General features: G+C 42.5%; 1 protein-coding gene across 2 annotated transcripts in view; it reads right to left on the minus strand.

Annotated features, from left to right (window-relative positions):
* Nucleotides 1-230: 230 nt before the first annotated feature.
* The window catches only part of ACOX1 (acyl-CoA oxidase 1), a 38,529-nt gene continuing 22,338 nt past the window's right edge, over nucleotides 231-16,421 (minus strand). For both annotated transcript variants that reach the window (XM_066614103.1, XM_066614104.1), the window contains exons 5-14: nucleotides 15,403-15,522; nucleotides 14,219-14,334; nucleotides 12,519-12,688; nucleotides 11,071-11,233; nucleotides 7,511-7,701; nucleotides 6,183-6,362; nucleotides 5,697-5,802; nucleotides 5,459-5,602; nucleotides 3,435-3,641; nucleotides 231-2,009 (exon numbers count right to left, since the gene is read on the minus strand). In XM_066614103.1, coding sequence (XP_066470200.1) covers nucleotides 1,959-2,009; nucleotides 3,435-3,641; nucleotides 5,459-5,602; nucleotides 5,697-5,802; nucleotides 6,183-6,362; nucleotides 7,511-7,701; nucleotides 11,071-11,233; nucleotides 12,519-12,688; nucleotides 14,219-14,334; nucleotides 15,403-15,522 — 1,448 coding nt within the window. In that variant the 3' untranslated portion in view covers nucleotides 231-1,958. The remainder of the gene's footprint in view (nucleotides 2,010-3,434; nucleotides 3,642-5,458; nucleotides 5,603-5,696; nucleotides 5,803-6,182; nucleotides 6,363-7,510; nucleotides 7,702-11,070; nucleotides 11,234-12,518; nucleotides 12,689-14,218; nucleotides 14,335-15,402; nucleotides 15,523-16,421) is intronic.

The raw sequence follows: 16,421 nt of genomic DNA on the forward strand, positions 1-16,421 counted from the left end.
ATGAAATGTTACCATATTTCACTTTCCAACTATGGTGTTTAAAAAATCTATATAAGATTCCTTGAACTAAAGGAAGTCAACTCTATTACTGCAGGACACTGAACAAGATGCTGACACACACTGAAATCAGTAGCTGCAAAACAGAAAGCAGGACAGGCTTTCTACTTGATAGAAAAGTTGCATGATTGTTTATAGGAGCCAATGAAAAGAAACTAACATACAGGAAAGCATTCTTCATGGTTTGAAAGTGATCTTTTTTAATTAAGTTTACATACAGTCTGCTAATAGTGCTTTTCCACAGTCTCCTACTGCACAGTTTGTCTGCTTTCTATTGAAATATACAAAAATCCAGGACGCACATGTGTTAACAGCACATAATCAAGTATGTTAGAATGTTTCATCAGCTAGGAAAGTAAAATGACAGTAGTATTTGCTTCTGTTTTAATATATAGTATTTCTCCTCTTGCTTGAAGGTTGTAGTGTGAGGAAGACACAGTCTTGAATGTAGGTATAAAATTAGTCTACAAATCAACACTTCAAGTTTGGGCTCTTCATTTATAGTTCCACATAACTGAAGAGAACTCAAAAGTTCTTCAGCTGGTGGTCTTCAAATCCTGATTTGTTGGGAGAAAATTTAAAAAGGCAGAATCCAACCATTTTCTGTGCCATTTTAGTCACACTGATTTCAAGAATGAAGTTTTGTACAATGATAAAATGTCAGCCTGCTAACAGTAGAGTAATCTGGAGCCACTGACTGTAAAGGCACCTTCCTGTAATGCAATCATTCTCTGCTTGTGACACATCAAAATCTGGATTGTTCCCCCTGATGGACTTTTCTCCATCATTCCACTTTGGACAACTGTTCCATCTAGACTAAGTCATTCTATAAGCGCAGGGCACTTAAACAAAATCAACCCCAAAATAATTAAGGAAGAGTCCTCAGAAATGTTAAGATGAGTAAAACTATACAGACAGCAATTTCAAATATTCCACTTTTCAGGTCAAATGAAGGAGGATTCCTTCCCCCTTCATCTGCAACTGCAAGTTAAAACCTTTATAGGATCTGAAACAATATAAATGCTAAAAATTAAGGTGAAAAGTATTATTCTCTAGATTCCAGAGCAGGGTGGGATTCTTTATATTTTCTTTTTCCAGGTTACTGGAAACCTCTGAGAGGAAGGGAGGGGCAGCCACCATAAGAAAACAGCAGCTAAAGACAGGCTTAATTTCATGCCACAGGCAAAGCAATTGCCAATGTGACAGTAGTTAGAACTCTGAACAACAGGAGATGAACTCCTAGTGCTCAGCACAGCTGCCATCTGGAAAAGCACTGTCAATACTGGAAGTGAGAATTACTCCTATTGGAAGGACAGTCCATATCCATTATGCCAGGAGTTCACTTCAGGAACTGGAAAGAGGAAAGCTAGGAGTCCAACACAAAAGTTGTTCCTGTCCAGGTCCTCAAGGCCCAGTTCCTGCCAAGGCTGTACAGACCTCAGAAAGTAGGGTAAAATGCAAAAGTGTTCCCACAGCTCTTCCTTAATACAGGGTACATGCTGACAGTGTGCAAGTCTGCTGAGTTTCAAGTGAGGTCCCCCCCACCCATGAGAAGATGCTGCTCCCCAGCAACTACTTCCAGAACACAACTACTTAGTAGTAAAAAAAAAATCCTGCTATAGATGACACAGGCTTCTGCAGCGTCAACTGCTTCATAATTCAGCACTTTACACCAATCTGTAAAGCTTTTCTGAATGATTAGTTTCCACATATAATTACAATTGCACTTTATAATTTGCGGTTCCCCTGCTCTAACCCCTTCGAAAAAATTATTTAAAACAATCAGGAGGAAAAGCTACAGTTACTAACTCCCCATAGGTATTGGATTCAGCCGCTCATAGGGCAAAATGACATCAATTCTGGGGAAGTAGAAAATAGTACATTGAGAGCAAGAAGCATCATCACAGTTTGGCTTGCATTGGCTTCAGGTGCTTGTGGAAAGAGTCATGAACCTGTTGAAAGAAGCAAGATGAGTAAATTCATGTATTTAAATGACTGCAGACACACATTAACTACCTATTTCCTACTATCAGAACCATATACCCAAGCAGATGCAAGTTTACCTGGAAATAAATCCTACTGAGTTAGTAGTGCTTACTTCCACATATGTATGTATAGGATTGCAGCCACAGAGCATCATCAGCTATTGACTCACAGCATACTACACAAAAAAAATAATACAGTGGGGCCTCCTTAACTGTGGGTGTGAATATCCACAGATGCTGAGCCCATGGCTGGAGGGCCCCAGAAGACCTCCCAGAAGTGTCTTCCAGTTTTGTCCTATAGGCTTCTGAAGAGGCCAGGTGCAAGCTCCGGAAGACTGGGCACGGCCCCCAGGTAAGTAACTGCAGCACTGCACAGCTCCCCCCCTCCCTGCAGATTTCATTATCCACTGAACTTGGTATCTGTGGAGGCAGGCTTGGAACAGATCCCCTGTGGACACCTAGGGCCCACTGTAAAGCCATAATAACAGTATGTTATCAAAGCAAGTTCTATGTATGGCAGAGAAAAAAGCCACAGGATACTATGAAGTCTTCAGCAAACAAGTACAGAGACATATGAATTGAACACATCGGTCGAGTGTCCCATCTGGTCTACACTGAAGGATTCTGACCTGGGTTCCAAAGACACTTGGTATCCCCAAGAGGAGGATGTTTCGTTTCCATTTGGAGATACAACACGGGAGACTCCATATACCTCTCCCAGAGTTTGAGTGTTTTATAGGTTTAAAACAGTTTTTGTCATTTCAGTGAGTCATTCATGAATCTTCTAAAAATCCCCAGCCCCACCTCTTGTTCTCAGCAGAGCCTGGGTGTTAGAAGGTGGTTTTCACAGTTCTGCTTCTATTAGGACCAGTACACATTCACTAATGTGCCTCACTAACGTTGATGGGATAGGGTAAAACCATTTCTATTCTGCTGTTCCCTGCCTTCACCTGGTGACCGTGGAAAAAAGCAAGAACGAGAGATTTTTCCACTGTATCCCCCCTGTGGCTCCTATGGTAAAACACAGGTTTTCTGGTACCATTAGATCAGGGTGTGCTCTCAAATAATTGAGGGCTACTACTATATTTTTTAGTAACATAAGAGGGCCACATCACTACACAAACTGGAATAGCATTTGAGTTAAAATTTTAACCCAGTGCTTTCTCAGTTCCTATAACACCTTTATCTCTTACTTCACAGCCAGTGTTCCCTCTAAGCTACATGGCTGTGCAGCTGGAACTCGAGCCCCATGCAGCTTCCTTCGGACTCCAGAACTGTGCCTGCACAGCCACACTGTAGTGCTCTGTGCACTTTCCTCAGCGATTCGAGGGATAGTCCACATCATGCCATTCACAGAATGCCACTAAGGCAGGGGAATAAAGGTTTCATTACCTGTGTTTTATTTAGTGGCGATTTCTTGGCCCACTCAAACATGTTTTCGTAGACATTACCATCATATCGGCCAAGCACAGATCCAAGAATAGAATCGTGGAAGTCAAAGGAATCCACGAGAGCTACTGCGTTGGGACGGATTAATGCCAAGAGCTCCTTCACACGCTGGGTTGCCTGAATTATCTGTGCGTCTGTCAAAATGCCACCCTGAGACAAAAGGCAAGAACCAAGAGAGTCATGCATCCAAATACAGTAGTCTTATGGCCTGCCATTACACAGCTCAAATCTCCCATACGGGGCAGGACAAGTCATGGATGATGCTAAAGTTGTCAATAAGTCAGTTAGGAGACATCATGGATTGGATCTGGAAGGGGACAAACACATGAACTGAGCACAGGAAACAGCCTGATGAAACAATTTTTGCTTTCAAAGACCTGTTTTAATTATCAGAAGTGGTGAGAAACCAGGATAAAACATCCAAATAGGAGAGACAGGTGCTTGAGCCACCACCAGGTGAAAGATGTAGTGAAAGCTTCCCCTTGCAACTGACAGCTACCTGATCAGAGGCTAGTTATAAAAAAAGCCAGACCCAACTCAAGTGTGAAACACTTTGTATTTCAGGCTTTAGCTTTATGTTGAACTATTTTTAATCTTTCCTACTGCCTGCTGTTCCTATACAAGCTATATTTAATTAATGCATGCATTTAAAAAATGTAGTGCATTGTTTTCTGGCCTGGGAGTAGCAATATAGAAAGGAAGCACAGAATTGAAAAAAATTATAAATACACTGACAGGTAGTTTTGGTCTAGAGCAGGGGTGTCAAACTCATTTCATGTAGAGGGCTGAATAGCATTCATGATGCCTGCTGAGGGCCAAAAGTGATGTCATTAAACAGTTCATGACCAAAAATAAGCACTTTTTCTCACTTGGGAACTCATTAGCTGTAAATGACAGAAAAGAAAATATACATATCTTGATCATATTCAAGATGATCATATTCAAGAGAGCTCAATTTTCAAGTGGGCTACCCTTGCAGCAGTAACACTTCAGCATGGCTCAGCAGCTGAGAGCCTGAGGGCCAGATAAAAAGCTTCCGCAGGCTGCATCCATGCTACCATGGTATGTGACTGCATTTGGGGAAACGTTACAGGCCTGTACTTTTAACAGGCTATTATGTATATTCTTTTGACAATGACAGTCGATGGGATTTACTCCTGGGTAATTGTGGGTAGGACTGCAGCCTAGGATTGTTAGAAATTGTCCTGCCTGATGATGTCACTTCCGGTCATGACATCACTTTCAGTGGGCCCTGACAGATTCTCATTCTTAAAAAGTGGGTCCCAGTGCTAAATGTGTGAGAACCACTGCACTAGTGGTTAACATTTGTGCTACAATCCTGATATGCATAAGCAGTACATCAATAAGTCCCAAGATGAATTGATTAAAGAGAAGCTCAGATACCATACGTATGTTAATGAAGGGTGAAGCCATGTTTGGAATGTGCACTACCTTCTCTTACAACTATCAGTGCTATCACACTGATAGGATACTTTGCCCTATAAACATATGAAGCTGCTTCACCCCAAATACAATGTCATCAAAATCCCAATCTGGCAACTCTGGCAGTAGCTCTCCAGGGCCTCAAACAGAAGTCTTTCAGACCTATTGTCCTAGTGCCAGTTATAACCATCCCCATAACTGTCCCTATCTTCCAACATACACTAACAGCATAATCTTATGCATGTCTATTCAGAAGTAAATCTAATTGTGTTCAACAGGACTTACTTCCAAGTAACTGTGTATAGCATTGTTGCCTTAGATGCCAGCCTAAGTGTGCTATATTTAATCCATACCCCCCCCCCCCACAAACCTGTCCTCAGCCCTGTTGCCAAGTATTTCAACAAAAAGTATTTCTTCTTTGTGCTCTCAGCTAACATTACTGGTAATTCTCATTGACACAACACCACAAATAGGATTTTTTTCCCATTATGGCTCAAGATTTAAATCAGGATTTAGTAACCAACCTGTAGGAAGTCTCCAGCGTTCTTACTAATCCCATGGAGAGCATAGAGGAGACACAAGTTGTTAATGACAGCACGGACAGCAGGGTCACCAATTTCAGAGAGCTTGGCAGTGAACAGTTTGACCACCACGTAGTGACAATGTGCCTGGAAGAGAATGTTTAATGGACAAATGTGAATTCAGGAGGTTGTTGGGGTGAACAGATTGCCCCAATCACTTATTTGGAGGCCCCCTACTGACCTCAGATGCCCTCACTAGATCAACAGACGTCCGATTCCAAGCATCCTCCTTGCTCTTTCTACGGTTCAATTCAGTTTGCAAATTCTTTGCTGCAAATTCAACCAGCCTATACCACAGAAGAGCACAAGCAGAACTTATTCAAAGTGGCACCAAACCAAGAGTTCAACAGAGTAAACACATAAGTCTATTGACAGAAACTGAAGAATCAAGTCAGAAAGGATAAAGAAGACTTCAAGTTTTTTTAACATAGGAGTGAGTGCCAATCCCAGGCACTGTTGTAATGCTGGATAATCTGGGAACAATACTATTATTTATTTTTTTAAATTGGTAACATCAAGCCCTCCAAAACAATAAGAGACATGCTTCAGTTTGTGCATATCTTCATCCATTTAGTACCGATGCTTAGGGCTTGTGATACAAACTTATTCTTTGACCTCAAGATTAGTCAACATTGAGAACACATTTCGTGTACTCTAAACAGCATACCTAGAAGCTCTCAGCTTATATGCCTCCACCAAACTGGATGGATTGTTGATATGAACTACTGTGGTTCTACCAGCCACCTGCTGCGGCTGGATGCGTTGTCCTGGTAGATCATTCAGGTAGGACATCATACCACTAAGCAGTTGTCCAGAGTTAACTTGGGAATAGCTTTTGACCAAGAACCTGTATTGAAGGCAAAATTACATGATGTTAACTTGGCTGAACATCACAGCACTACCTGTGAATTGCATCAGTCATGTCAGGAACTTAATGAGAGACACATATAGAGTAGAACTAGGAAGGAAGATGATGTGCCACAAGGTGACTTCCATATTTATGACCACACCAGCAATTTGTATACAGTAAAATGTGTTCATCTTGACTGCAAACCTGGATAGGGTCAAAAGATCCTTCCAGATTATGCTTTCATTTAACTGCCTTCCTTTAGCTTCACTGAAAACACACACTGGCAATAACATTGATCAGGCTGAGTCATAGCCTTGCTTTTGCTTAGTCTATACCAATACAGACTGAAGAAACTAATTCTATTAACATTTAAATAGGTGCCAAAATATCTCCTATAGGAAATAAGGGCAGTAATGACTCTTGAAAAATTCATTACACAGGACAGCCACAAAGTCCCTATGCATGAGATTGGGATTGGGATTCAAACCATTTAAGCCTGCATAGGAACTTTGTGGTCACTTTCCCACTAAATTAGGAAATGGCACTTTTCCAACTAACTTGCCCTTGTTTAATTATTCTACACATGAGCTGATTCAAAGTTCTGCTACCCTTATATTCTTGTCTAAATGCTAGAAACATGTTGCTATTCCTAGCATAAAGGTAGTAGTTGGAGAATAAGTTAGAGAACTATCAGAAAAGAGAGATGAGCACAAAAACCCATGTTAGCCAAACCACATATGATACTAGGAGCACCGCTGGAGCTTTTAATTTTTATTTTCACATGAATAGCTGCTGTGGGGCAATTAGGGTTGGGACTTTGTGTGTGGGGTGGATTTAGTATTTAACCCTTTCTCCCTTGCATTATGGTTCCAATTAAAAAAAAAAATCACACGCACCCCCAGCTGCTTCCTGCCTCAGGAAGGAGATTCCCACTGGTATCATATATTTACCTTAGAATTAAACAAAATGTACAGTCATCTATTAAGTCTCAGGTAACATCACACTAGAAGCATTGCCTGGTGCAGTTATGAGAGGGAGAAGCTGGTGCTCATCAGAAGTAGGCTCTAGTCCACATAGCAAGTGAGAAGTGATAGAGGGGACATGGAAATAAAAGTCAAGTCGCTTGCTGGAGCTGACCCACTCACCGTGCTGTCTGCAACATCATGACAGTGTTCTCTCCTTCGTAGGTACAGGTGGGGGTAAAATTGACGTAAATGTCAGGCAGGCCACTACAACGGGAATAGCCATGCCCACCACAGGCCATGCGACATTCTTCAATGCCAGCGCTGGCAACCCAGGAACTGAAAGCCTTGAGGCCTGCAGACAATGCATGAAGCTAAGGGAGAAAGAAAAAGTTATGAACTAAGCAGAAATACCCTATTCTGTCAAGTTTGTCACATGTTGTGACAGCCAAGCTCACAACAAAAGTCTTCCTCATTGACTTGGATGGTAGAGAAAAAAGTTATTGAGAGATCGCCTGTGGTAAGCATAACTCTTTTCAAGAACAGTAACACATAAGAAAAAGCTAAGTAGGTTCAGCTATATTCTCAACTTTGGATGGAAGACTTTGGAAGCTGTGAAAGCCTGAGATGCAGAGCACAGCCAGGATGATGACTGCACTTGGATGGAAAACATTTGGTGAACCAAGGGCTCTGGAAGCCTACTCGGGGATGGAGCCTTGCGTTGGCCAAACTTGGCCGATGCAAGGCTCTGGGGTGGGGGGGGAGGAGGGAGGAGGCAGGAGAGAGGTGTTCCGTGGCAGGGTAAGGGTGTGCAGGGAGTGGGAGGTGGGGCTGGGACCCTACTCTTATGTCAAATCCCAACCCCCATTCTAGAGCAGCGTAGAGCGGTTTCAAACTGCTCTGCTATCCTCAGACTTATACCACCTCTGGAGGTGGCGCAAGTCCGAGGAGACCCATTGGGGCTGCAGTGGCCTATCCAGGGGTAAGGTGAAGAGTTTCCCCTTGCCTCTGGCTAAGCCACTTTGGAGCCCTGTCTTGCGCTGGATACAGTGCAGGCTACCTGGCTTGCCTGTTCCAGTGCAAGACAGGATTGTGCTGCACATAGAAGAAACAGAAATGGCAGACAATGAATACCTGGGAAATGAAATTCAGTCTATATTCTCAGTGGGCTAAAATGATAGAGAGGAGAGTGTGATCCCAATGGCTACAAATAACATTGTGAAAAAAATATTACAAACTCAAGGAAGTTTTATCATTATATTTATATTACAGGACTTGCATTGGAAGAATGCGACAGGAGTCTTTATGGAAGGTATTGGAGAGCAGCCGAGTCATTTTCTTGAGCTACTACCTGAACTGAAGCCAAACTAGAGTGATAAAAAAATACAGAGTATCCTGAACACAAAGTTTTTAATTGTTTGGCTTGCTGTTCTGAAGACATAATCTAATAGTTACAGTTGCACAGAAAGTCTTGGAAACCTTAAACTCATTTGTTGGCTTGTGCCTCTCACCCCTTCCTCACTGTTCAGAATTGCCAGTTCTCTCAACCAATCTAAGACAGCAGTTCTTGAGCTTTTAGCACCAGGACCCACTTTTTAGAACGTCTGTGACACTGGAAGTGATGTGACCACTGGAAGTGATGTAATGGCCGGAAGTGACATCATCAAGCAAATGAAAATAAATTATAAATAATGAACTTGAAGTAAAACAAATAATTATATAAGGGGAAGTCAGCCCTGTTTCATCAAGTGAATTTCCTCTGTAGCCTGCCTGTAATAATACCCCCCCAAAAAAATCAGTAAGATTTTCAGCCCCACCCAGTGCCCAGTTCAACTTAAGTTCTTATATTTAAACCATATCACTAACAGAACATATCTAGCTTTACAAGTCTCAAAAAAGAAAAATTAATCCTACCAAACCAACCCTCTGTTTTATTCTTCTTATGGGGGGGTAGCCTTCTGGAGCATTTGTTCATCTCCACTTTATCAGACCAGGACCATTCTGGTGGCCTTGCATTCCTCTTTGCCTGACCTGACCACAAGTCAAGGCGTGTTTGCTTACTCATGAGAAGATGTAGCTTAGTTTCGCTTTCCATAGGGCTCAGTACATTTGTTGGTTTAGAGGAAGGGACTTCCTTCTCGGGTGTTTTTTTTTTGGGGGGGGGGCTGTGTTCATCTGATAGGGACCATTCTGGTGTCACTGGATTCCTCTCAGCCTACCCTTTCCAACAGACTAAGGCAAGTTTGCCTACTCATGAGTAAACACACACTCATAAGTAAACACACAAAACCCTGCTAAATGGGTAAGAGGCACTTTTTGAAGTGGGTGCTCCTCTTTTATTTAGCAGGGGGAGAGTAACTGGCCCTCCTCACCCCAGCAGTGTCTTTTCTAGTGGCTGTCTGCTGGTGTTGCATCTTTTTAGACTGTGAGTCTTTTTGGGACAGGGAGCCATTAGTTATTTGATTTTCTCTATAAACCGCTTTGTGAACTTTTTGTTGAAAAGTGGTATATAAGTGCTGTTATTATAATAACATAATAATATTATGGCTCAGTTTCACTTTCCATAGGGCTCCATGCATTTGCCTTCTCATCCATCAGTTTATCAGCTAAAGCTTCACAACCCACCAATTATCAGGTCGCAATCCACTTGGTGGGTCATGACCCACAGTTTGAGAAACCCTGATCTAAGATGTACAGGTATACAGAAATAAGGTTCAGAATTTTCTTCCCTTTTGTATTCTCTGCTATGCAATGTTTTTTGGAAGGGGAGGAAAGATGGCTCTTTAGCTTTGTTCATATCACTGTTATTTTATGCTAACAGCACTTTGATTAAAAGCCACAACATTCGTTTCTATATATTTGTGGGATTCACCCTCCTTCCCCCACCTCTTTCCCTCTAATGAGCAATTCTGATGTGCTGCAAAAAAAAAGAGTAGGCTGCCCTTCCCGTTTTAAAAACAAAAATCTGGCTTGTCTTCTCAAGTCATCACAGAAGGCTCTTTTACAAGTGCTATCACCTAGGGAGGTGGGGGGGGGGCAACAGCAAGAAATATGGCCTTCTCAGTAGTGGCACCAAATCTTTGGAATGCTCTCCCTCTTGAGTTCTGAACTTGAAGACCTTCCAGCAAGGCCTGAAGACTTTTTTATTCAGGCAAGCCTTCTGAGGTTTTGCCTTTTTAATTAACAACTGCTTTTACAGGCTTGTCTTTTTTAGGTGTTGCTGTTGTTCTTCTGTTGTAAATTATGTTTTATTGTTTTTAAGTCTGTTTTAATAATAATAATAATAATACAGGTAGTTATATACCACCTTTCTTGGTCTTTATTCAAGACTTTATTCAAGGCGGTTTACACAGGCAGGCTATTTAAATCTCTGTAGGGATTTTTACAATTGAAAGAAGGTTCGATCTTTCAAGAACCACAACATTCAGATGTTTCATTCTGATTTGGCCTCCATCCTCCCACGCTCAGAGCAGATGGAATCACTTGGCTCAGCTTGTCAGCTGCTTCAAGGTCGGACGGTGCCAGTGGCCTCGAACTGGCGACCTTGTGAATGTTATCTTCAGGCAAATGGAGGCTCTACCCTCTAGACCAGACCTCCTGCCCTTTTAGTGTTTTAAAATTTAATGGATCTTTAGGGCAGAATATGATTGTTTCAACTGTGATTTTCCTACACTTTTGTAAGCCTCCTTGGGAAGAATGTTGGGGTATAGATGCCATAAATAAAATAATAAATAAAATATTACCTCTGGCAGCTCACTCAGGTCTCCCCGACTGATGTCCCCTGTGATGCGTTGATAGGTATTTTTCATATAGGCACCCACAAAGTGGAAGGCATATGCTGTTGCCAGAAGGGGAAAGAGTTTGTACTGCTGGGTTTGATAATCCAAGATCTGGGGCTCTGGCTCCCTGAAGCAGAAAGAAGGCATGAAATAGATCCACCACTATTGTCAGGGCTCAGATTCAGGGTACAAGAAATACAGTACAGTAAACTGGCATTTATTTTACTTTTAAAATAATTGTACAGAACTCCAGTAACGATGCATACATTCATAGTAAAAGTACATTTACTTATAGAAGTAATCCTGGATTTATCCCACATGTATATCCTTCCCTCTTACTGTGACCAGAGCCCTGATTCAACAGTGGTTTTCTCTGAACTGTATAAATGATCTGCAAGAGGGATCTGAAGGCCTTAGGGATGGACCTCAACAAGTGGGAAACCCTGGCCTCTGAGCGGCCCGCTTGGAGGCAGGCTGTGCAGCATGGCCTTTCCCAGTTTGAAGAGACACTTTGCCAACAGTCTGAGGCTAAGAGGCAAAGAAGGAAGGCCCATAGCCAGGGAGACAGACCAGGGACAGACTGCACTTGCTCCCGGTGTGGAAGGGATTGTCACTCCCGGATTGGCCTTTTCAGCCACACTAGACGCTGTGCCAGAACCACCTTTCAGAGCGCGATACCATAGTCTTTCGAGACTGAAGGTTGCCAATACAATACAAATAAATGATAGAGAAGAAGTTGTGTGTGTCTCTAAAGCAGAGGATCAGGGAGAAGAGACTTGTGTATCTTTTGCCTGATTTCTAAAAGTAGCTACTCCTGTGCCCTGAAGCCAAAGCAGATGTTATGATTGATTAGGGCAGACCACAAGTAGCTTCAGGTCTACTCAACTGTGCAAGAAATAAATAACATTTCTTTCTGAAGGTCTAAATGAGGCAAATGCGTGGATATGCGCCCATTCATTTATTCACTCACTCACTCCACCCACAACACTACAAATACTCCGAACATGGGATGGAGGAGCAGTGTGTTACTTGTCAAGTGGAGTCCAGACTGCACTAGAGACAGTCACAGCTTATTCCATGTTTTTGTGTTTTCAAAGAGAACTCCATTATTCTCCAAGTCCATTATGCTGATATTTAACCTCAAGTCTTTAAGCTCAACATCAATGTTCCATTACACCAATGCTCTACCCTAATTAGCTGGCAGGGACTGTTTATTTTTTCTAGGACTGAAACTACCTGCCAATAAGCATAAAACAAGCTTAACTTCAACAGCTTGCAAGTTTTCACTTTTCCACCCACTTCAAACTATTCTTCTTGAACAGTCAAGACTAAGAAGGGCTCTGTGAAACTAAAAGTACTCATACACTTCACAGTAAAACAGCAGTCAATTCTAATCAAGGCAGGCTTCTTACCCTGGCTTCAGTTCGGACTGGTGTCTCACTGCACTGTAGCGGATGGCAATTGTACAAGCTCGGGCTAAAGAGCGAGCAGAATCTCCTACAATAAGTGAGCGGATGAACACCATAGTCCCATATGTCAGCTTGTCACTGAGTGGCTTCACATATGTGCCATCTGGTTCAACCTAGCAGAAAAAAAGTGGTATACAAATTTTAAAGGGCTGTTCATCCACAAATGCTTATTTTAAAAAAATGTAGAAGGCTACTTTTTGCTTTGCCACATTGCCACAGCACACACATGCACACATGAGTCTTTAGAACCATTTTCAAAGACCTTGGTATTCTTCATTTTGTTCTGTTTACCAAGCCTACACTGGCATCAATCCCCATAAGTCAATACTCCTGACATTCCTCCTGTCTTGTCTGAGTTATGAAGCTACTGGTGCTGCCATCCTAATAATGGAACAAGAATACCAGAACCAGGGGACATCCACTAAAATTGAGTGTTGGGCGGGTTAGGACAGACAAAAGAAAATATTTCTTTACTCAGCGTGTGGTCGGTCTGTGGAACTCCTTGCCACAGGATGTGGTGCTGGCGTCTAGCCTAGACGCCTTTAAAAGGGGATTGGACGAGTTTCTGGAGGAAAAATCCATTATGGGGTACAAGCCATGATGTGTATGCGCAACCTCCTGATTTTAGGAATGGGTTAAGTCAGAATGCCAGATGTAGGGGAGAGCACCAGGATGAGGTCTCTTGTTATCTGGTGTGCTCCCTGGGGCATTTGGTGGGCCGCTGTGAGATACAGGAAGCTGGACTAGATGGGCCTATGGCCTGATCCAGTGGGGCTGTTCTTATGTTCTTATGTTCTTAAGAAGTTCCATCACCAGGTAATTACTGAAATTGGCCACTAAAGTTATGAATCATAAGGTTATCTGGCCCAAATGAAGGGCTACTGAAAACATGCAAGGAGGCTGCCTGCTAAATGTACGCTATTGGCATTCATTCAGGAAAAGGCAGAAGCAATTAATAATCAAGAAACGCCACTGGTTACTAGTTTCAACTTATTAGTCATGCAAACATTGGCAGATCAAGGAAACACTCTCAAGGATATAAACAAACCACATTGCTCGGAAGTGCAGTTTCTTTTTGCTTTACATAATCACACTGCACTGAACTTTGACACACTTCTGAAAATGGAGTTAGCTTCTGGAGAGTGGACCTCAAGAACTGTAAATGATACAGAACTTTATCTCCTGCTAATTGGGTAAGAGACACTTTTTCAAGTGGTGTTCCTCTTAGGTTTAGAAACATGCCCTTACCTTGAGAAGGCCCCCCCCCTTGACTGCCTTCCACTGCAGGATGCAGTGCACACCACACTGCCAACAGCTAAGTCAGTGCTAGAAAGTTGGTTTGGATTGCGCCCTTTGTCTGTAAACCGTTTTGTGAACTTTTGGTTGAAAAGCGATATATAAATACTGACAACAACAGCTTTAGAAATCAGAACTCCTGGTAGCCAAGTTTCATCTGAGAGGCCGGAGTGCTCTTTCTGGAAGCCTGACTTACAAAGAGCTGCTTTTGATTATGAAGAACAGTACTTAGAAATTTAACTGGAGTAAGCTATAGTAAGCAGACTCTACATGGGATGGCTTAATTTCAGGTTGTATGAATAGGTGACAACTGAAAATGGGCAATAAAAGAGTGCCAAACATTTTACCTGGGCATATTTCATTAGCATGTTTTCTCGGGGAATGCGAAAGTTGTCCATTTTTAAGTAGCCGTTATCCATTTCATCATAACCGAACTTGGGTCCAATGTCTCCAACACTAATGCCTGATAAAAAGGGGAACAACAGAAGGGTAAGCAGGACATATTCTCTGGATTCTTAACACAAAGCCAAAAGGGATAATCATAAAAATACTCTTTCCCCATTATGCTAGCCACCAACTTTAACACTACAAATGTCACAAACTCTTCAGATAAAGGACCTTTGGATTCCTATTGCATGTTGGAATGATCTGAATCCATGCCACCACCAATAGGTACACAGGACTTATATTTTTCACACAACATTACAGCATGAGCCAATAGCATAAGCTGTTTCAGATCATAATTTATTGTCCCAAACAGCCCTACGCAATTAAGGATATGCAGGCTCATGACATGCATGTGTCCTGCCCCCTCCACTTGCATCTAAATCAGTCTGGTTAATGGGGGGGGGGGATATCTGTCCGAGTTCAGAAGACCCTGAACTTCCTAATGTAAGTAAGCAAAGTCACCCAGACATGATGGGGAGGAGACGGGATGTGTGCACACTTTGAGTAAGCAAGTACTTAACTGGATGGGGTGGGGATGGAACAATATATCATCCAAATACTGCATTAGTTTGTGCTTCCTGAAGCACTTCTGTGTGCAGCTTTAATCTTTGATATAACTTATTGGTCCCATATTATCAGCAGATGCTTCTTTGTAGCCCTTTCCTGCTCCACTCTCTGCATGTGTGCCTTGCTTTCTATCTACTCCCCCCTTCTACTTATCAAGCCACATGCTTCCTTACATATAGCTTTTTTGTTTATGTATTTTTCAGGGGACTTGCATCTCGTGGGGGCATTCAGGTGATTCTGCATTTCTTAGCACATTCCTAGGTATATCTATTCAGAAGTAAGACCCATATGCTCAATGGGACTTATTCCCAAGGTAAGAATGGCTGCAATCTTATGCACAGTTTCCTGAGAGCAAGTTCTGAGTAGACAGGCATGGTGCTGCATGTCACCTAGGGCCAAACACACACATGCTTACATGTCCCTTTTCATTTATTTCTGACATTAACATAATTACTTGAGGGGCACTGAACAGCATTAACCTACACCTTGCATAACACCACAGTGAGAAAGTTCCTACCTGGTAATGGCTCATGGGTTCCCAGCTGTCGAATGGGCACAATGAAAGCATGCAAGCCGTGGCACTTGCCTTGGGTGTAAAGCTGAGCCAGAACAATGGCATGGTTTGAAGTCTTACCCACTGTAAGAAAGGAAAGAAGCAAAACAAACATAGGGAAACTGTACCAGGCAACCCAAGAAAAATTCAACTGCTAAATGCCAGCTTTGCTATCTGATGAAGTGACAACAGATGAATGCAAAATGGTTGACAGTCACATCTAGAAGTTTTCTTCACTATTTTACCTGGCAAGACATGTTGAAAAAGTTAAGGAAGTTCTGCTCTGTAGGATAAGTTGAGGGAGTAGTGGATGAAGCAGAGAGAACAGGGAGTTTCCTTGAAACAAAGAAAAACTAACCAAGTTGCAGCACTTTCCTTTCCAGCACTACAACCACTTATGACAGAAGAGGAAGCATTATTATTGTGCTTTACAATAAAAGACAGCTTCCAGTGCCAAGAAGCTCACAATCTACTACAAAAACAAGGGAGACAACAGAAGGAGGAAAAAGGAATAATGCCTGAAGAATATGTGATTGCTATGTCCAGGTACTTTGACACTACCCCTAATCCAGTGGCTCCCAGGGGACTTACAGAAACCAGCCAGGGGACCCGTGGAATCTTTGTGAAAAACTTGCTACCCTATACAATGTACAGAATTTCAGCCCTGATGGGGAGCCATGGTCAATGGCCCATTAGGTCAAGGGAGGTGCCAGTCAAAAAGGTTTCTGCCCTGGTTCCTTTTCCCTAGTGCAGCCAAGTATAAGTCTTCACAGAAAAGAAGGGTTTTGAAAAGTAAGCAGTAAGAGAAAGCAGACTGCAGGTGATCTGGGAGGGAATTCCAAGCAGGAGGGGCAGCAAGGCGGAAGAGCAGAGCTGTTTGAGGGAGCGTGTGATCTTTGGACAGCTGAAGGAGGTGCAGTACAGTGGAGTGCAGAGAAAGAGTAAAAGAGCAGCAGAATATGAGGGGGGGAAGGTGTGGAGGG

This window comes from Tiliqua scincoides, chromosome 2 (assembly GCF_035046505.1).
Source record: "Tiliqua scincoides isolate rTilSci1 chromosome 2, rTilSci1.hap2, whole genome shotgun sequence".
NCBI classification, from domain to species: domain Eukaryota; kingdom Metazoa; phylum Chordata; class Lepidosauria; order Squamata; family Scincidae; genus Tiliqua; species Tiliqua scincoides.